We start from the raw sequence: 22,506 nt of genomic DNA, 5'->3' as shown, positions 1-22,506 counted from the left end.
ACATCCTAGGGCACCTAGACAACTACTTGTGGGTGCCCCGGTTTGGGCTCGCAATTACGGGCCTGGTCATACCTGGGTCCCTGCTTCTATTTCCAGGGTCACAGGTCCTCTCTCCTACGAGGTTGCCCTGGACAACGGTCGTGTCCTGCGTCGGCACATCGACCAACTCCGCCCTAGGCGGGACTTTTCAGATGAGACTCCTGGGTCTTTTCCAGGGGGGGAGGGGGACCCTTTGGAGCAAAGGGAAGGGCACGAGCTGCTGCCCATCTCCACTGATGGAGCCACAAACGGCCCATCCCAGGGTTCCGCAATTGCTCCGAAAAGGAATTCATGGAGCTTACCCACACAACAGGCACTCACGCCTACTCCAGCCAGGGAGTCACCCCGGGGGCATACTCACCTTCCACACACATCACACAGCACTCCAGTCACGAAGGATACCCGGGGGCATCCCAACAAATCATTCCCCGCAAGAGAGCTGGCACACAATCCCCAAGATTGGCCTGACCTTACCCCAAATTCTACAGGGGGTCAAACATACAGGGAGGTGGTCGAGGAACCAAGTCCCGACTACAACACCTCTAGCCCAAATCAGGGAGTAACTGAGTTTTGGGAAAGTACAGGAACCCACACAAGCCCGGACACAGAACGGGGTTCAGGGAATGGTCAGCCTCCTGACAGGTCTTGGACGGACCTAGGAGGTTCAACAGAGATGCCCAGCAGTGGCTATCACTTCAAGGGGCCCGAGGGTCTACAGCTAGGCAGGTCAACCAGGTCACAAAGTGACAGAAGCCCTGGCCTGACGAGCCCGGTGGGCAAGCAAGCAGGCCAGGCATTGGGGCACAGTCCTTGGAAGGCACCAAGGCAAAATAAGGAGAACAGGCTCACATCTCCCTCCAGTCAGGGAACTCATGCTAGTAACCCAGAGCTGAGAAGGTCACAGAGAGCAAAGAAGTCTCCTAAATACTTAGAGGATTACATAACATTGCTGGCTAAACAAAAGCCAGGTAACGATAGGAGCACTGAGAAGCAGAACACTGCATAAAATAAATGTTTATATGTTGGTAGTAGTTTTAGCCCGGGGGAAAGGGGTGTTATGTCCCGAGCCTTGCAAACGGCTCGGGCGTTTGCAGGCAGTCCCGGGCAGGTGCAAAGCTGCCCGGGACCAGACAGGCTGTCGCCAGCGCCGTGCGCATGCGCGGGTGCTGGCGCGGGAAAAGTAACACATTTACCCGGGAAGCGTCTATATAAGAAGCTGGGAGGTTTTGGGAGCTGCTGAAGCCATCTACTTGTAAGCTGAACGCTGAATAAAGGAAACTGAGAACTTCAACTGCTTCTCGTGTCTGCTTCCCGCCAAGGACTCAACAGGGACTGAAACAAACAAGCTGGCCAACTACTGTATAAACTATCCAAGAGTGTAGTTTTATAGAAACTGGACTTAAACACGTTATGTTAACAGTTCCAAACTATTCAATTATATGACCTTCTTAATTGTAAGTTGTCCTTTATACTTTCTTGCAGATTGTGTGCATTGTGGGATCTCAAATGCAGCACCATTACTGCATGTAGAGCATGTGGCTTGCTGTGGAGCTGCCTTCCTTTCACCAAGGTCATCTTGTCTTTTGATACGGTTACAATATAGGTACTATACCCTCTATATATGAATTCACTAACTTTTCTCACAGACCTCAGCTTTTGGGAGGGCTCTCATAGCCTAAAACAGCCTTGCTTATCTCATGGTTTCTAGATGTCATGGACTGCAATTTCCATCATCCCAGATCAGGTAGAGTAGTGTAGTAGAGAATAAGGAAGATGACCTTGGGCTCTGTTACCAAAGCAACAGGGGGGAAAAACTTAACAGGCAGATAATTTTCATGAGCAGTTCAGACACTTCCCTAATTCGTAAGAGTATAAGAAAGGGGGACAAATACACCACAGTTATATTGCAATATTCTGTTGTAGCCAATCCCCCCAAAAGTAGTTTTATCCTTCCCTTAGAGTTGATTTCTTGGTCTGGTCTATCTAGAGCTGGTAGGCTACAAGGTTGGGATGTTGCTGCCTTGTAAAATCTATCTAACTTGGTTAAATAAATTTTGTGTCTGAGTTGTGTCTTTTTAGTAAAAAGCTGGTTCAGTTTTTTTCCAACACAATCTTGTTGAATAGAGGAGTATTCTGCTCCCTCCTTCCCTCCCTCTCCCCCTCTCTCCCCCTTCCTTTCCTCTCCCCTCCCCACCACCACAAGCATTCCCAGACAGTGATCTCTGGAACTTAAATACTGCAAGTGGAGAAGAAGTGGATTTGTTTGTGCACCCAACCAGCAGAACTTCCAGCCCCATTTGCCATGTATGCTTGTGTAAAGCACCCCATTCTTGTGACATTTGTTCCTCCTTCCATTCATCAAGATCTTTTGGATCAAATCCTCTGTAGTTGCCCTGAAGATAAAACAGGTCATGGACCAGGAATGTAGATGCATTTTCCAAGATTTAGGAAAGCAGGAAAAGGCTATGTATTTGTTGGCCCCCAAATCAATAGGGAGTCATACTTACACAAGGTGTGTGGGTACACAGTGTGGCAGGATGCTTCACAGGTCGCAGCTCAGCGTTAGCAAACACCAGAAAGATCCAAAAGGAGCAGAACAGGAAGAGAGCCAACTCTATGTTCCTCTAGCTGGATCTTAAAACCTAAGGACAACTGATAGAGCATATCCCAAAAGTATCCGTACCTTTCATACACAAGTCAGTGACACACACACAACCTTGTACAGCTGGCCAGTATTATTCTCCCCATGTTGCAGCTAGAAGTTTCCAGATCATTAACAGCTATTTAGCAAGGACATGATTCGTAATGCAACCAAGTGGAAGTGACACTCAGAACAGATCATCAGCTAATATGCTACTAAGTAATTTAGTCCACATTAAACATTTTTGCAAAAGCTGCACCTCCCGAACTTTCAGCACGAGAGCTAGAGGCATCTTTGGGAACAAGACCTGGCAGGAAATCTAATGTTCAACAGCCGAGACTGTGTCTATCCCAGACAGTTTAAACACGGGTTAGCGGGGAGAAATGAGGAGGAAGAAAAAAGGGGGAGCTGGTGGGGGAACATTACACAGCTGGCTGGATGCAAAAGTTTATGAAATATCCTGGTGGATAAGTAATAAATTCAGGGAGAGAAACCAACGCAAGTATTTACGTTGGATGAGTAGAGCTGATTTTTGCAAATGGCTTTACAGAGTTGTTTTGAAGAAGAACAGGTAGAGCTCACTCTATATTCCCTTTTTTTAAAAGCCAGGAAGAGTCTGTGCCTTCAGCAGATTGCAGCATTCCAGGCATGAAAGTGTATTGAACAGGGGCGAGATTTGTTTTCACTTGTTATTGCTTTTGAACTATTCCTCCCACCAACCAAGCCATCCACCCCCCCCCCTTAAAAGACATCTGTTTCACGCTGTCTTCCCTGTTTCTGCTAAGTTAGCCTGCTGTCTTAGGACAATGAAAGAAGATGTAGTCAGCAGTAACAAATAGCCAAATTCTAGCTCAGATGACTTCAGTATATGGAACCAAGAAATTTCATTTTCATACTTTTATAGAAGTATGTGGAGTGGGAGAGGACCACAAGGATCGTGTAGTCTACCCCTCAGCATAGTAGAGAAAACCCACTTAAACCATCCTTGAGAGGTGATTGTCCAGCCTCTTCTTAAAAACCTTCTGAAGTGGAGAACCCATAATCTCCATAGGGAGACGGTTCAGTGGAAAACTTCTTTTTATCATCAGGAAGTTTTTCAATGTATAAAATACAAAGAAAAATAAAAATAGAAAATTAATTTCCCATTTTTATTTTTCTTTGTAATTTATACATTGATAAAGCAATAAAAGTCATATTTTTTTAAAAAAAAGGAAGTTTATCCTTGTTTTTAAATCTAGGTAACTGCAACTTATTACCCATTATTTCTGGTTCTAGTTTCCGTGGGAGTGGGAAATGGTTCCTGACCATCTTTTTTTTTCTATCCTTTATGCTCCTGAACACTTATTATGCTCCCTCTTAGCCTTCTTTTCCTTAGACTGAATTTTCCAAGTTCCTCCAGCACATATCAACTTTGTTAACCTTTTCTGAATCTATTCTAACCTGTTAGTATCTTTCTGAAAATCTGATGTCCAGAAATGTGTACAGTACATGGTTCTAGAGAAAGATAGAGATAGAGATAGAGATAGAGATAGAGAGATAGAGATAGAGAGAGAGAGAGAGAGAGAGAGAGAGAGAGAGAGAGAGAGAGAGAGAGAGAGAGAGGGAGAGAGGTATTGCTCAGCCTGTAGAGATTGTAAAGCAGTGTGTGTTTGTGTACAGATGCTTAAGGTGTTTATAATTGTTCAAAATTAAACTTAAAATTAAAAATCCATCAAATTATGATTGAGCCATTACCAAGAAGCTACAGTACTTAAAAACAGTGTCTAAAAAGTTTCAGTTCATTTGAACATCCAAAAAACATACTGTATATTAGTTTCTATTCTGCAAAAACAGCAACAAACTCAATATATTTAATGATTTTAAAATATAATGAAACAGCCATATTCATCTTTCTGGGAGCATGGTCCCTGCAGGTTGCACAGATAGAACTGTTGCAAATCTATCTTAGACAGTTGAACAAGGAGGATTGGAGTACAACATTAGTAGCCCATAACACATTTTGGAATTCTGTTCAAAATTGACTGGGTCCTATAAAGGAAGGATCGTCTGAATAGTGAATGAGGAAGGAAGGTTTGAGGTGGGTGGAGTGAGAAGAGGGGATAAAAGCAGCCATCCCATCTCCACTCAACATTGTGTAGCATCCAGAGGCTTTGAAAAGTGACTGCAGCATTTCACAATGGTCAGATTGAATCTCTGTCTTACACTTCTGCTCTTATGTTTGACCAGGTGCAGCCTGCAAGGAGGTAAGTCAGACCGAGGGGGGGGGGTGAAAAGGGACCTTACATAACAGGTAGGAACAAATGGAGAATCTGATCTTTTTTTTAATCACAAGCATGGACCCCCCTTTCCAATGAGGAAAATAGGATAAAATTGGAATTTAAAAAGATGAATGCCAGAGATACGATACAACTTTATAAAGTTACAAAGAGAATGAGAATTCAGTTCTATTTTTTTCATATATATATATTTCCATATATATAAATTTCCATGTATGTGTATGTGTGTGTGTGTATATATATACACAAAAATCACATCAGATAAATAGGTCAGAAGTGTATACACACACACACACACACACACACACATTATATATATATAAAAGGAAGTGTATATATACACTTCTGACCTGTTTATCTGATGTAATTTTTGTGTCGAGTAGTTTCACCCAATTTATTGGATTATAAAAAATGAAACAGTAAGGCCCTGTATATAACAAAACAACATATTTTGGTTTTGAAAACTCAGTAAAGTGGCTAGAAAGTCTGCACGAACCAGGTGATTAAAATGAATGGTTTGCCCCTCATTTATCACTGGGTTTGCACCTGATCAGTGCAAGTTTGCTGGCAAATTTTGACCTGTGTTCCTTTCTACTTTACGGTTCAGGAGAAAGAAAGAAAAGGAAATAGTTAAGGTAATAAATGAGAAGTGGATGATAAGGGAATAGCTTTTGATATAGCATCATGGAGTCAGGGCAAGATTGGTAGTTTGAGGGAGGCAGAATCTGAGATTCTATTCAACAAAATGATGTCTCCAGACACAGCAGAGCTGGCTTACCCAACAGAAGAAATTAGGTCAATCCACCTTGCCAATTAAAGCCTAACAGGAGAAGGACTTGCTTAAATTCTTATTTGGCATGTAAAATTAACTAAACCCAGCACTAAGTGGGCATATAAAGTTTTAATAGAATTTTTTAGCTGTTGCAAAATTGACCATGGCATGCCATATATTTTGAGCATAGGATTAGTTTCATCCCAAATCTGCTTATGCCTCCAAATTAAATTTTTCTTGTGATTATACATTTTGAGGATTATGTGTGCTATATACTTATTTCCAACGGGGTACAACAGAAGAATAAAGTTCCTTAGTGTTTACCTCCAAACCTTTCATTTTAATTTTATCGCAATTTTCTTTCAGTAAATTAAGTGAGGAAGAAAACCACCAAGAACCAAAACAGGAAATCCTCCAATGATGTATAAAATGATATTTTAAGATGAAGGTCAGCTTGTTTCTAGCTAGGCTCTTAAAGAATATTTATAAACTCTCTCAGAAGGAAAGTGGCTGCCGTTTGCTGTGGGTGCTTTTCATAAAAGAGTTGCCTGAAAAAAATAAGAGATTTTGAAGAAGGACATAATCCAAAATGCATTAGGCTTCATATTAATATATGAAGAAAGAGGGAGAGTTCTCTCCCCTGCTTTTGTTTTGTTTTGTGATAAACACAGTTTACCATTTGAATGTAATACACTATTTTCAGCTCTTGTTCCTTATTTTCTCACCTTAATGATAAAATTTTGTGTCCAGAGATTTTGCAGCAGCAAAAAAGAAACAAAAATCCTATTTTCATTGGCTGAAGATGACCAAACAAAAACAGCAGATGCTTTTGTTACATATTAGGAAAAAAAAACCCAAAGTAACATTATGATAACACTTTTGTTAATGCCAGTTAAATAAATTATTTTTTAAGGTTACACCCTAAATCAGGCCAGGAATAAATGAATTGAAATGTCAAGGAAAACAAAGGACATTTGTTGAATTTTTTTTAAAAAAAAATAGCGTGCAGTTTAAAGTCTAATAAAGCAATTTTAATCAGCAGACTCTTTCTCTGAATATGTTGAGACTATAATGCCCAGAATGTTCAGCAAATATGGACAACAGCACATCTGGAGAAGCCGCTATACAGGCAGTCCATGACCTATGATCACAATTGAGCCCAAAATTTCTGTTGTTAAGTAAGACATTTGTCAAATGAGTTTTGCCTTGTTTTATGACTTTACTTGTCACAGTTTTTAAGTGAATCCCTGCACCTGATAAATTAATAACCTGGTTGTTAAGTGAATCTGACTTCCCCATTGACTTTGCTTGTTAGAAGGTTGCAAAAGGGGATCACATGACCCTTGGACACTGCAACGGTCATAAGTATGAACCAATTGCCTAGCATCTGAATTTTGATCACATGATGATGGGGTTGTAACTGTGAAAAATAGTCTTAAGTCTCATTTTTCAATGCTGTTCTAACAGTCACTAAATGAACTGTTGTAAATTGAGGATTACCTCTATTTTGTTTATCTTGAAGGTGCCATACTGACCCAATTAACATCTTGGCTTACAACTGCTCAGATTTTGTATTTTACAAGGTTGTCCTCTGCTTTGTCATTCTAGAGGCCCAAGGGAGGTGCCTTCAGTCTAAATGGCAAGAGATTTCAGGCAGTTTTAAAAAGCATTTTTTTCATACAAGGCCTAAAATTTTTAAGAATAGCAAAGAACAGAAGGCCACCAAATCCTGTTGATCCCAGTTTTTAGTCAACGGGAATTAAAGTCCTAAAATATCAAGAGAGTTTCATTTCCTCAGTCTGAATTTACAAAATTCAACATTATAGATTGTGATGAGGGCTGTCATCCTTTTTTCTATATTTAATTTTAATACATTGTTTTACTTTAAAATATATGTTTATTTGTTTTTAATATACTTTTTATGAAAAAAATAATTATAATTAAAACTAATACAAACTAAACTTAGGGAAAGATAATTGAAAGAATAAAGACCAGATAAAAAGAAGAAAAAGGAAAAAAGAAAGAAAGAATACAATGTATATATATATATATATATATATATATATATATATATATATATATATATATGTTAGTATAGCTGCCTAACATGCACAAGTTTGGCTGAAGAGAGTTAAGAAACTCGAAATAGCTATCCCATTCTCCCTTAAGTCTTTGTTAGCAATATAAATATAAATAAATTTATATTTATTTATAAATTTATAAATAAATTTATTTATTTATAAAAATAAATAAATTTAATAATTCTTCACCCCCATAAGGTTATACAGATATCTCTTCATTCAATAGCCCATCTCTTATCTATAAGCAAATCCAAAAAACATCAACTGTTTAATCCTCATGTTAAACAGTCCATAAACTTTTGCCATAATATTGGGAAAAAAAGACTTCTTTTAACCTTGATCAAATAAATTGATTATATTCCTTCCTTTTACTTCTAACAATTTTAATCTATAATACAAACAAATATCTTCATAGGATTTGATTTCTCTTCAGCTCTTTTTTATCCCATCACACAGATTTCTTCAAGGCTTTAACAAGCTTCTTTTGTAGATCAAATTAGAAAACATTTTTCCAGGTCTTTCTTTTGGTTTATAATTGTATTTTAATTTTCAAAACTTTGGTCAATTTCTTTTGTATATCCAGTAAAGAGTCTTTTTCACAAGCCATTCTCTTAGCCTATCATTTGTAGTTTCACATTCTGTATTTTCGGACTTGTCAGGCAAAATTTCTTCCACGTCTGTCATTCCTTCATGAACATCTTTTATGCATAGTCTATCCACAGAAGACACATTACAGTTTTGACGTTGTAGTTACTAATTTCTGGCTCCATTCTTCAAATATCTCCTTTAACATTTCCTATGTTATAACAATTCTGTCATTTTGTAAAGTGCCAGTATTAACTGACATCAAAAACATACACCCAGATTGGAACCATTTGAACATGGGGATGCTGCAACAATTGTAAGTGTAAGTCACTTTTTTCAGTGCCATTGTAACTTTAAACAGTCGTTAAATGAATGGTCATAAGTAAAGGACTACCTGTAGAGTGTTTCAACCCATCTGGCCTTCTATGTTTCCCAATTCCCAACCAAACCTTCTGTGTCCCAAATCTATCCAAAAGGATGACTCCATGTGAAAATAGGACAGGAATAGGAATTTGCACACTACATCCTATGTCACATAGCTGTCTGGCCTAAAAATGCCAAATTCCTCTAGTTTTCTTGTCCACCTTCTGCACACAAAGACCTCCTTAGTGCCCTCAGTAGGAGGGGAAACATTGACATACTCTTGCAAAGCCATAAAGGGAGGCCAGCCAACTCCCTATGCCAGGAGGCACTGCAGTTCTAGATGGATTAGAAGTTCTAAATGTTTTCCCACAGCAATTAAATAACCCTTTGGCATCAGAGACTCAGGCTCTGAAAGTAACTTTGGGGAAAGACCCAGACCTGACCCCATCAGACTTGTCATGAAAAAAACAATAGATGGTTTCCACCAGATGCAACAGGAAAATTGCTCTCTCAGTGACCCAAACCACCAAGTGTTACAGCAGGCTGAAGTGCTATATTATACAATGCCAGTTGTACATGTGCTGTACACCATGGGCCTGCCATTCCATCACTTCCAGTGACCAGAGTTCATGGTCTGAGACATGGGAATGGTAATTCAACAAAACTGGAGAACCTGAGTAGGAAAGAATGTGTGGGGTTGGATGATAATGGTGATTAATTCAACTATCTGATACATTTCAGAATTACTGAAGAAAGAATTAGTGAAATCATCTCCACACAAGACATATTGGAACTTAGAACACAAAAAAAGCAGATTAAACCAGCCTCACTCAAAGTTCATTGATTTATCTTTGTCTGGATTTAAACCCACATCTAGGATGAGCATATGCATTTCTTGATGTAAGAGGAGATACTGTATCTCCTCTCCTCCCTCAAAGAGATTGTAGATTGCATAGCATTTATATATAGTAATTTATATGAATAAAAGCAAATGTAGAAGTGATTACTATAATATTTCTACTTAGAAATTCTTCTAAAATAGTTTGGATTAGATTGGGGCCCAGAGAATGTGATTATATTTTTTTTCATCTGCTAAAGATTGATGGCCAACTTGATATCTTCTGCCAATCACTTCTTAAAACTTTCTGCCTTTAAATCTGAATGGATTGGACAGTCCTTTCATTTATAGGTTGCTTTCAGACCAATAGTCTTTTAGAACTGCAAATGATCATTGTAATCCAGTTGAATTTAAGATTAGTTGAACTAAGGCAGAAAGGCTATGACGTATAGGATCTGTTCACACAATCCCCATGACATTATTAGGAGCCATGGTGGCGCAGTGGTTAGAATGCAGTATTGCAGGCTAATTCTATTGACTGCTGACTGTCAACAGTTTAGCAGTTCGATTCCCACTGGTTCAAGGTTGACTTGGCCTTCCATCCTTCTAAGCTCAGTAAAATGAGGACCCAGATTGTTGGGGGCAATATGCTGACTCTGTAAACTATTTAAAAAGGGCGGTAAAGCACTATGAAGAGGTATATAAGTCTAAGTGCTATTGCTATTTTTCTTTTTGCACTTTAAGCAAGGCATGAATACCCAACCACCATGAACTGAATTGTATATACGAAATCAGCTGCATTGGTTCAGATCATAGCAGTACCAAAAAGAATTTGGCCCCTAGTAATTTGTGGGTGTGTCTATATAATTTTCTTAGAAATATAAAAACATGTTTGCCATTTCTTGTCCTACATGATTTTTTTTTCTTTCAAATTTACTACTTCAACCTTACCAGGTTCTATGCTGCTTAGTTGTTTTAATTACTTTAGATCTGTGAAAACTGGCTAGCTGGGCTAGTCAACAGATCATGATTTAACGTGATGTGACTCCAGTCTCATTCTCAATTTTTTTCAACATATTTTAGGAGTGAAACCTCAAGTAAATGGCCATGGAGGAGGTTATCTTCCATCTCTAACAAGAGGTAAGTATTTTGTGTCATTCGCTCTCCTCAGGCTTCTTAGAAATAGAGCAGGATGCTAGTTAATTGACAGAAGTCCTTTATTGTCAAAACCTATTCCAATTAGTGATTTAAAGTTTGTACATAGAAACTGAGCTAATTTCCATGCATTCATAGACATGCAGACATGGTTCTCTTGGAGGAGGTAAGAATCTAGCAATAATCATCCACTATTTGTTTTTTTCCTGTTTCAAGGAATTCCCTCATTTCACTCAGCCTAGTTTATAGCTCAGCTGAACTCTGAAACTAAACTAAGGAGGAAGGGAGGTCTGTGGATGGGTTAAAAATGTCCAGAGAGTGACTATGGGCAAGATTGAAACATTCCCCCCTCCATTTATATGAATTGTGCACAAGATGCATATAAAAAAGTGATGGAGGTTCAGTCATGGAATTACAGCTGCCATCCTGACTTTTTTGACCTATGGATGTCCCTGACTTCAGCTTCCCTCCTTCCCTTCCCTATCTTTCAGGTGCAGGAGCCGTACAGCCAGGAGCTGGAATGGGACCAGCTGGAGCTAAAGCTGGTAGGTTGGGTAGCAATGGCAAGTTGGAGAAGAGGTTCCCTTTACAGGTCGTCCTCAACTTGCAACAGTTCATTTAGTGACGATTGAAAGTTACTGAAAAAAGTGATTTATGACTGTTTTTCACTCTTATGACAATTGTAGCATCCTCATGGACACATGATCAAAATTCAGACACTTGGCAACTGAGTCATATTTATGATGGTTGCACTGTTCCAAGGTCATGTGACTATATTTTGCAACTTTATGACAAGCAAAGTCAGTGGGGAAACCAGATTCACTTAACAACTGGTATTACTAAATTAACAACTGCAGTGATTCACTTAACATCTGTGGCAAGAAAGGTCATAAAATGGAGCAAAACTCAATAAATGTCTTACTTACCAACATAAATTTTGGGCTCAATTGAGATTGTAAGTCAAGGAGTACCTGCATTTCAAAAGAGGACTAAAATGAAATTATTATTTGCCTCCTGTCTCTTTTATCCGTTACTATGCAATATGTTTGATGTAGTATCAAAGATATTTTGCCTCTGGAATATTAGGGAACTGCAACTTGAGGTTTTATGTCACTCTGAAATGTGTTTAGGATAAGGTTCATCTATCAGATGAAAAGAGACAGAGATGTGAAGAGGACATGGTGAATATCTCTTTGATTTCAGTGACGGCATGATGATCTTTTAACCACAAATATTTGTGTTCTCTCTCTCTCTCTCTCTCTCTCTCTCTCTCTCTCTCTCTCTCTCTCTCTCTCTCTCTGTCTCTCTCTCTCTCTCTCTCTCTCTCTCTCTCTCTCTCTCTCCCTCCCTCCCTCCCTCCCTCCCTCCTTCCCTCTCTCTCTCCCTCTCCCTCTCCCTCTCTCATCTCCCCCCTTATAAACCCCCCCTTATAATTCTTACCTTAGTCCCTGCCATTTTAGCAGTTTTGGAAATGATTTGCCCTTGCCTTCTTCCTAGGGCCAAGAGATAGAGAGAGCTGGTTTTGTGCCCAATGCTAGACTAGAATTCTTGGTCTCCAGCTTCTAGCTCAGTGTCTTTAACCCCTGCCTCAAACTGGCTCTCTTATTTGATATTAATGATGATTGATTATTGTATCTTACAATTTATGATCTATGATTTATCACTTTGTGGTTTGTATGTACAGTGAGAGCTTTATTGGAGACTTGGCCAATAAAGAATTCTCTTCTCTTCTCTTCTTCTCTCCTCTCCTCTCCTCTCCTCTTCCATTCCATTCCATTCCATTCCATATTACCATTAAGAAGTTGAAAGAATTAAGCAGGGTGACCTCTCTCAAATTATCTCCATAACAGCACTTTAAATTAAAACAAGACGTAATTTTTAACTGATCTGTAGAACCAGTAGGTGTCATAGATGAGGAGGCACAAACCTAGAAGTTTTTTTTCCTGGTTCATATTATAGTTAGCATATGATAAAAGTTAAAATGCAATATTGGTCATAATTTATAGTGCAGACTAACCTGTAATTATCCTTCTGTTTACATTGTCCATTTTTGTCTTTTATTATCATAGGAAAATATTCTGCCTTTGGGGCCCAAGGGCTTTTTGTAGGACTAGGTAAGTTTAGCCAAATAAATGAAATAAATCTAAGAAGCGTAACATTTTTATACTTTTTTCTTTTTTGTACTTGTGGGCTCAAATTTGACTGGAACAGAAACGATTGTATTTGCCTTCTAAAAACTTGAAAGGGCAGAAGCCTCCTATACATATGGTGACATAGAGAAAAAGGAATTTGTGGACAGAATCAGCTCTTGAATGTATGATAAACATCACAGAAACAGAAAACAAATAGGGCAATGGAAAATGCCATATTTTCCTGATGTGCCTGGATACAAGTATTCCTCAACTTACACTACATTTGTAATGGAGCCTGCCCATTACAGTTGTGACAATTGCAAAGCAGGTCATCACATGACGAGACTCATTTTATGACCTTTTCCCCACAGTGGTTGTTAAGCAAATGCAGCTGTCATAAAGTGAACCCATTGTTCACTGTGGGCTGTTTTTGCCAAAAACCAGAAGTAAATACTTGTTTTGAACAAAAACAGCATAAAGCACGGTCATATGACCCCAGAACGCTGCCAATAGCCATAAATGCAGGTCAGTTGCCAAGCATCCAACATTTGGTCACATAAACCAGGTTGGAATTCCGAACTAGGTCATAAGTACTTTTTATTGGGGGGGGGGTCTATTGTAACTTCAAACAGTTGTTAAGCAACTAGTCGTACGTCGAGGGCTACCTGTACATGTTAGTTATTTGCAGAGAGATGTTTATGTATTACCATAGTTATAAAGCTTTCAAAATATGTTCTACTGATATTACGTAGTCAGCAATACACTAATGTTCAAGATGGCAGGTATGGTGTTATGCCTTGCTCCTTTTGTACATATCTACATATGTGTAAAAGGAGAGGACCTGCTTTTGTTATACAGCACCCTCTACCTTGCAGATTTTGACCCTCCCTGCAGAAACTGGTAAGTCTAGTAGTCCACCTTGGTATTTAGACTGAATGTAGAGGCAGGCATTTCTAGCACTTGGTTATGCCAAATTTTCCCCCAGATAAAGTTTGAACCTAGAATGTTTCCATTTTGATTCATTCTGAAGGTTCTGAGTAACCTAAGAAAGGCTGTTTTGGGGACGAACTGTTTCCAGAATGCCTGAAATGCTCAGATTAGGTTGAAAAGTTCAAGCCATTCATAGACTACTCCAAACAGCCCATTGCAATCTCCAAAGAACATTTTGCATGCATCTACCAAGAAGTTCACAAGGTGGACCTCTTGATTTTAAAGTAATAGTTTCATTTTTTTCCATCCCATTTTTCTATCTGTTAAAGACGTAATTGTTCTCTCTCATTCAATACTTTGATCTTAATAGCAACCTGGGTAGGATTTCTAGACCAGCACAGTAACAGTACAGTAACAGTAATTGGTAAGCCCATTCTGTTTCTCTGCTTATGCACTCATCACAACTACTCTAGTTTGAAAGAACTGATGCAAAATTTGGACTCCTCTACTTTGCCAATGGTAGTGACAGATTTTATTTTTCTGGGCTCAAAGATCACCTCAGATGGGGACTGCAGCCAAGAAATTAAAAGACGCTTTCTCCTGGGGAGGAAAGCTATGGCAAATCTAGAGAGCATACTAAAAAGCAGAGACATCACCCTGCCAACAAAAGTGCGTATAGTCCAGGCCATGGTTTTCCCAGTTGCAATGTATGGCTGTGAAAGTTGGACCATAAGAAAGGCTGAGCGCCAAAGAATTGAGGCCTTTGAACTATGGTGCTGGAGAAGACTCCTGCGAGTCCCTTGGACTGCAAGGCGTTCAAACCAGTCAGTCCTAGAAGAGATCAACCCTGACTGCTCTTTAGAAGGCAAGATCCTGAAGTTGAAACTCAAATACTTTGGCCACCTAATGAGAAGAAAGGACTCACTGGAGAAGGGCCTAATGCTGGGAAAGACTGAGGGCAATAGAAGAAGAGGACGACAGAGAATGAGATGGCTGGATGGAGTCACTGAAGCAGTAGGTGAGAACTTAAATGGACTCCAGAAGATGGTAGAGGACAGGAAGACCTGGAGGAACGTGTCCATGGGGTCGCGATGGGTCGGACACGACTTCGCAATTAACAACAACAACAACTTTGCCAATACTAAACAAAATTTATGGTTTGAGGGAAATTACCTTAAGTCTGCCCGCAGTCATACACAAATTTTAACTTTCCTTGTCTCTTTCCTTGCAGGTGTTCAAAATGGATTTGATGCTACACGAGGTTTTGGGGGCAAACCAGGAAAGCCAGGTGAGCAATGCCTTTGTTGACAGCTGGATTCCAATCTGTCAATACAAAAACCTACACTGACAATTTTTGTGCTAAATATGCATCAGAGACTATGACACCTACTCAGTACACCAGGGGTAGGCAACCTTGGCTCTTTTATGACTCGTGGACTTCAACTCCCAGAATTCCTGAGCCAGCCATGCTGAGGAGAAAGGGAGAGGTTTCTAAGCTGAGCCATGCTGGCTCAGGAATTCTGGGAGTTGAAGTTCACGAGTCATAAAAGAGCCAAGGTTGCCTACCCCTGGTATAGACAGAGCAGTTGATTTCTTTTACTCAGTGTAATGCACCCAACTCTTAGCATACCTACTACCATACCAGGATGGTTGAAAAGGTGTCATCTGAAGTTGCTTTTGTGATCATCTGGCCAGCATAACTAAATGCTGAAGCACACAGAATGCTGTTACCTTCCCACTGAAGTGGTATCTATTTATCTATTTGCATGCTTTCAAACTGCTAGGTTGGCAGGAACTGGGGCAAGGACAGGAGCTCACCTCATCATATCTTGAACTCTGACCTTCCAGTCAACAAGCCCAGTGTCTTAACTGCTAGACCAATGTGCCCCTTAACGATCATGTTCTTAACCAGATATTTGTCATTAGAGGATTTAAAGATTTAGCAGAAATGCACAGTCTCTTTGGAGCTAAGGACCTCCACTGCCTTTTCAGTGGCTTCAGGCCAAAAAGGAAACAGGGCTAGGCAATTACTACCCATTTATTTAATCATTGTTTCCTTTTGTGACAACTTAGGAAGGAGCTTGGAACAACAAACCTGGAGTAGCTTGTGGCCCTGAGGTCACAGGTTTGCATATTATGTGAATAACTATTACTACAGCACTCTTTTCCATTTTTTTTCTGAAGTGATTGATGTTACTATCTAATGCTTCTCTGTCTGAATCTTTCTCCACAGGTTACAGAATGCCAGCTGGATATGGAACTGGTATGATGTGCTTTTCCTGTTCAGTTTCAATGCATGCGATGTTCCATGTTCAAAATAGACATTCACAATTCTCCTAGTTCAGAAGTCCAACATAAAAAAGGCCTATTTTGAACATTTCACATTGTTAGTCTCCCCAGATAGACCAGACAGGAAATATGACCAGATGAGCTAATTCTACTTTATTGCAAGGGTTAGGGTTTATTACTTTATTAACAGAATCTTGCAAGTCTGAAAGTAGAAATTTCTCACCCCTTTTACAGACTGAGAAGTTACTGAGGTTCCTTTCTGAGTTTCTTTCTCTGTCCATTATGCAGCTGCAGGCTATGCCTTCTCTTGTCTGATCATTCCCTAGACAGCACCTCTCCCCCACCCTTCCCAACGTCATTTCCAACTTTGTTGTTGTTGTTGTTGTTTTGGAACATCTAAACCAGTCAAGGTCACAATATTCTGTAATGGCCCATTCTACACACACCTATTTAAAACTCAACATTGGGAAATGTTGAGCTCAATTTCATGGGAAGGTTGAGGGGTAAGGATTCGGTTTTTGAAGTATTCTGACCTTTGGGTTGAAGTTCTCTACTCTCATCCTTGAGTCAACAGAGGATTGCATGCACGTATTTGTAACCCCTGTCCTGCTTCAAATGGCTTTGTTTCCAATTATTGAAATCAACTGATTTCTCTTCTAGATAATAAGTGATGAAATGTAACAAATTCTCTATACCTTAAGACTGTTTTTAGATGCTGTCTGGATAAGGAAGGAAAACTCCTACTTTAAGTCCAGAATGACTTAAGCTTCTCTCACTTGTTGCAAGAGGATAAAGTAGAAAAAGATGTCCTCGCGATGTGTTTGTGCTGTAGTAAAATGCCCATGAGACAAAGCCCATAGAACAGTGGTTCTCAACCTGTGGGTCGGGACCCCATTTGGGGTCGAACGACCATTTCACGGGGGTCGCCAAACAACGCAGTCCGCCATTTTTTTCCCCTTTTCTCTTGAATAGAGTCTAATTCTATTGGCTTTCAAAAGCCAATAAGAATTGTCCAGGCTGTCTCTGCCCTGCTGAGCCCGCCAAAACTCCCATTCTGCAAATGGTGCTGCACCAGTTGAGTAGTCCTCGACTTACGACCGGTTGAGTAGTCCTCGACTTACGACCGGTTGGGGGGGTCGCGGCATTAAAAAGGTTGAGAACCACTGCCATAGAAATTCCTTTGGCTATTGGCAGCTTTAGCACAAAATGGGGTCTGACCTTTCCATGCTGTTAACAAGTGAAGATTTCTCCTGCAGGAGAAATCAGTAGTGAAAAATGAACTACAGGTAGTCCTCACCTTAGAATAGTTCATTTAGTAACAACAGCACTTAAAAAAGTGACATGATCATTTTTCACAGTTATGACCATTGCAGCATCCCCAAGGTCAGGTGATTTACATTTGGATGCTTGACAACTGACTCAGATTTATGATGGTCACAGTGCCCTGGAGTCACGTCATCCCCTTTTGCAACCTTCTGATAAGCAAAGCCAATAGGGAAAGCAGATTCATTTAACAACCATTTTACTAATTTAAGAACTGCAGTGATTCACTTAACACATGTGGCAAAAAAAGTCGTAAAATGGAGCAAACTCACTTAACAGATTTCTCACTTAACCACATAAAGTTTGAACTCAATTGTGATCTTAAGTTGAGGACCACCTGTAGTTTATTAAGCCTAACTCTTTTTGCATTATTACTTATGGATTTTTGTACGCACAAATTAGAAAGGCTGCGTCTCCAGACTTGACATGAACCAATGGAAAGAGAAAAGTTAAAGCAGATGGAAAGGAAACTGAACTGGAAAAAGCAGTGTGAATCATCATGATAACAGGCCCATCCAGAGAAAGGGCTGGTGGTAGAGGAGGAACAGTTATCAGTTGGACTCTGTAAACTAAGCAGACTGTTGAAAGAGCAACAACTTTCTCTAGATCTTTGATGATGGAAAATACATTTTAAGAATTTATATGTACTTTTTCCCTGATGACCGAATGAAACATTTTGAAAATATTCCAAATCTAAAAAGAAAAAAAGAAAAGAAAACCTAGACAACAAAACTAAGTCTGGGTATGGACACATGAATAAGATAAGACCAAGAAAAATTAATATACATTTGCCTGCACAAAGATGAGAAATGGTTGGCCTTTTAAAAAAATTATCTTCAAAATCAAGGATTTGTTTGAGTTTTATGATATTCCATGCCAGGAATAGGAGCCAGCTGCCTCAGTTGGTTTGTCTAATGATAGGACAGACCAGCCATAGAAAATTTGCTGATATATTTGATTATAATAGTACTTCTGATAATAATAATAATAATAATAATAATAATAGTAGTAGTAGTAGTAGTAGTAGTAGTAGTAGTAGTAGTAGTAGTAGTAGTAAAGTTGGAAGGGATCTTGGAGGTCATCTAGTCCAACCTCCTGCTCAGGCAGGAAACCCTATACCAAATGGGGTCCCGACCCACAGGTTGAGAACCACTGGTATAGGGTTTCCTGCCTGAGCAGGAGGTTGGACTAGATGACCTCCAAGATCCCTTCCAGCTTTACTACTACTACTACTACTACTACTACTACTACTACTACTACTATTATTATTATTATCAGAAGTACTATTATACTATTATCGCTTCTAGAGGCAGGTTCCACTGGTTAATTCTTCTAACTGTCAGGAAGTTTCTCCTTAGTTCTAGGTTGCTTCTTTTTGGTTAGTTTCCACCCGTTGCTTCTTGCCCTGCCTTCAAGCACTTTGGAAAATAGCTTGACTCCCTCTTCTTTGTGGCAGCCCTTGAGATATTGGAACACTGCTATCATGTCCCCCCTCATCCTTCTCTTCATTAAACTAGACATACCCAATTCCAGCAACCTTTCCTTATATGCTTTAGCCTCCAGTCCCCTAATCATCTTTGTTGCTTTTCTCTGTACTCTTTCTAGAGTCTCAACTTTTTTTTTACAGCGCAGTGACCAAAACTGGATGCAGTATTCCAAGTGTGGTCTCACCAAGGCATTGTAAAGTGGTATTAATACTTCATGTGATCTTGATTCTATCCCTCTGTTAATGCAGCTTAGCACTGTGTTGGCCTTTTTGGCAGCTGCAGTACACTGCTGGCTCATATTTAGGTGATTGTCCATTAGGATTCCGAGATCCCTCTCACAGTTACTACTATTGAGTAAGATACCCCCTATACTATACCTGTGCATTTGGTTTTTCTTGTGACGTGAAGATATGTGACATGAAGATATGATATAGCCTTATAAACATCTGCCCATCTTTATAGACAGTGGTGGGATTCAAATATGTGAACAATTGGTTCTCTGTGTGGATGGTGCTTCTGGAATTCCATTCTGGGCCTGGGCAACAAAAAATTAGCTACCGGTTCTGCAAAGTGGTACAAACTGGCTGAATCCCACCACTGTTTATAGATATGGGAAAGAAATCACCTGATCTGTGTTTTGGAGAACTGCACAGATCCCTTCTAGAAATCATTTTGTAGAATTAGGTGCTAACTAAATACTAGTGAACACAAACTATGTTTGATTAAGTACAGAGACACATCAGAAACTATTTTCCAGTGATTTGAGGGACAGTTGTGGAACATTTCGACCAAACATGTTGTCTTAAGTGAATGCTTCTAATGTCTGGCATTTTAAAAAATCAGAAATTTGTTTGACTTGGAGCAAACTTAGCATAGACTGATACTGGCTATGAATTTAGGAAGTCATCTGAGGTCTTTAACACTGGGTCATCATAACTCTCTCAGCCCAGGGCTCTTATGATGTTCTAGCCTATAAGAATATCTAGAGGGTATCAGATTAGGGAAAGCTGCTTTGACATGATTATCTAAAAATGCATTGTTCACCTAGAAATGAAATATGACTGCTGTTAATTTAAATTAGTTTAAAAACAAATGATCAGTGTCCAAACTAGGATGTAGCTCATGATGCATCTTTGCTTTCCAGGCTTCAGAGGTGTTGGTTACCCCCATCCTGTTCTCCCCTTGGGAGGTAAGAATTCTCATTTGGATATTTTTTCTTCATTTTATGATTTTTCTTTCCAGCTGAAGAGGCACTTCTTTTCTAAAATGTTGGTTTGCTTTCTTTAAGGGAAGGGGGAAAAGGAACAATACATGTGCATTAGAAAATACAGATTTTATATGGGAAATTTTTGCAGAATAATGTATGGTAACATTAGAACAAGGTGCAAATTACTAGAAGAAGCAACTTTCATACTCTAATAAATCCTCCTGAATTAAAACAAATGTAAAGTTGATTGTGACAGTTTAACACCTTAGCATTTTCAAAACTGTTATATTTAACTATTATTAAAGTAAAATTTCAGATTAGCTGAGTGATCTATACAATAAAACTAAATAATCATAGTCAACAACCTTATTTTAAGAGAGCGCAAACCTCAGATAAGGCAGCAAACCATATAGTACTCCATAAATAGTTTCTAGCTTAAACTGAAGTTGACTTTGGACTAACAAAGGCACTTTTACATTTTTTTTCCTCTTAACCTTCCAGTGCAAAATACATCTTGCTCAAAGTATGCTTTTTTACAAGCTTAGAGGCCCACCAGGTGTTTTGATTGCATTTCTTGGTTAAAAACAACCCTTCTTTTTCCTGTGTTGACTTTCTGGAAGCAGTTGGGTGCCTCTTTCATTTTAAGATTCTTGGGGATCAAGTCTTGTAATGATTAGTTTGCTGGTTTTTCTTTCCATTTATGTGAGATCTTAGACTGTTTATTTAACTGATAGCTCCTGTTGGGTCCATTTGACTACTTTAGTTTTCACTCATAAATCTTGGCAGCAATCAGGCTGATTAGCCCAATTATTTCTATTTCTTATGGCAGATTCTTTTTTAAGTGTTTTTCTTATGCAAATCATGCTCTCAGCTTCTTCCTTTGGAGTGTGTGTGTGTGTGTGTGTGTGTGTGTGTATGACTATAATAATCTGACTGTTATTAGTATGAATAGAATAGAATATCTTTATTGTCACTGTGTAACTCACAACGAAATTAAATTGCTCAGAATGTTATTGTTTAGGATTTTAGCTTTTTACTGTGGGATTCGTTGTCTAGTTGAAATAAACAATCACCAGCCAAAACTTCCAAGAGAAAATAATGGTAATTTATTTGTACTACTTTGCAAAGAGGGTACTCCTTGTGCATGCAAGCACACAGTGGACACACCTTAAATCTTCAATATTCATTCTTTATATTCTCCATTGCAGTTACAAATTTCTCACCTCTTCTTCATTGGCTTAGTAATCATATTGTAATCATGTCACTACAACCTATCCAAAGCTTCTAAAGTGAATACATTATCTCCGCCCCTGATTACATCTCCCACCTCCCTAATTCTATCACCCCTGGCCCTTATTTACGAATTACCTTTTATGTTTGTTAGTTCCTAGGGGTTGTCTCTAAAGTTACTATCATATCAATAAATTCTGGTTAAGACCGGTTTTCAGCATAGCAGAGACCTTCCTAGATACAATTCTCAAGCTTCAGTAAGGCTCATGAGATTAAAATATATACAATGTATTTTCTTCACAGGCTAGCATGTCTTCTGCAGTTTCTGTAAAAACAATAGACCCTTTTTCCCACATTACTAAAAAAAAAAAAAAAGGATGAACAATGCCAGATACAGTATCCAAAAAGCTTCATCTGCAGAATATATAGTGTCTGACTTCTCACTCTGTCCTCCTACAGGTCTGGGAGCAAGAGGCAAGCCTTCCAAAGCAGGTAATAGAATCTCAGCTTCCCCAGTGGGTTTCTTTTTGGGACACCTGAAAGATCTACAGGCTACTTGGGATTGCGACTGAGGCCAGAATTTCCCTTGCTAAGCAAGTTGGTTATCAAGTGAGCCCCACCGGATTTACTGCCTTTTTTTTTTTTGCTGTAGTTGTTAAGTGGATCACTGCAGTGAAATGAATTACATGGTCATTAAGTGAATCCAGCTTTGCTTGTCAAAAGCCAGCTGGGAAAGTTCTTTGCTTGTCAAAAGCCAGCTGGGAAAGTTCCCCATGACAATGACATAATCCTGGGACACCGCAACCATCATAAATACATGTGCTTGAATTTTGATCATGTGACTCTGGGGACGCTGCAATGGTCATAAGTGCGAGGACCGATTGTGAGTAACTTTTTTCAGCACTGTTGTAACTTCCAGGGGTAGTTGTAAGTCGAGAGCTACCTCGATCTCCTTCCGACACAAAAAGGGTAGGCTAACTACTATCCTCCAGCTCACATTGCTCAAATCGATGCTCTCTGCTTAAAACCAAGAGCAAATTTTCAGCTTGTTATCACATATAGGTTCTATACTGGTTAAGCCTACACAGAAGGTTCCAGAGCTATCTTTAGCATTCAGCCTGAAAAACCAGAATCTTCATAGTATCCAGCATGTAAAGC

At 39.3% G+C, this 22,506-nt stretch overlaps 1 protein-coding gene across 1 annotated transcript in view; it reads left to right on the top strand.

The window, feature by feature from the left end:
- Positions 1-1,526: 1,526 nt before the first annotated feature.
- Positions 1,527-22,506, top strand: part of LOC120309033 (spidroin-1-like) — a 36,750-nt gene continuing 15,770 nt past the window's right edge. The window contains exons 1-9 of the mRNA XM_039345823.1: positions 1,527-1,642; positions 4,907-4,923; positions 10,679-10,735; positions 11,242-11,295; positions 12,820-12,864; positions 15,044-15,100; positions 16,046-16,075; positions 20,056-20,100; positions 21,808-21,840. Of these exons, the coding sequence (XP_039201757.1) occupies positions 11,271-11,295; positions 12,820-12,864; positions 15,044-15,100; positions 16,046-16,075; positions 20,056-20,100; positions 21,808-21,840 (235 nt within the window). The 5' untranslated portion in view covers positions 1,527-1,642; positions 4,907-4,923; positions 10,679-10,735; positions 11,242-11,270. The remainder of the gene's footprint in view (positions 1,643-4,906; positions 4,924-10,678; positions 10,736-11,241; positions 11,296-12,819; positions 12,865-15,043; positions 15,101-16,045; positions 16,076-20,055; positions 20,101-21,807; positions 21,841-22,506) is intronic.

The sequence above is a fragment of the Crotalus tigris genome, unplaced genomic scaffold (assembly GCF_016545835.1).
Source record: "Crotalus tigris isolate CLP2741 ecotype Arizona unplaced genomic scaffold, ASM1654583v1 scf7180000017977.1317863, whole genome shotgun sequence".
Classification (NCBI taxonomy): domain Eukaryota; kingdom Metazoa; phylum Chordata; class Lepidosauria; order Squamata; family Viperidae; genus Crotalus; species Crotalus tigris.
The sequence above is the reverse complement of the archived record's forward strand: the minus strand, read 5'-3'. Positions and strand labels throughout refer to the sequence as shown.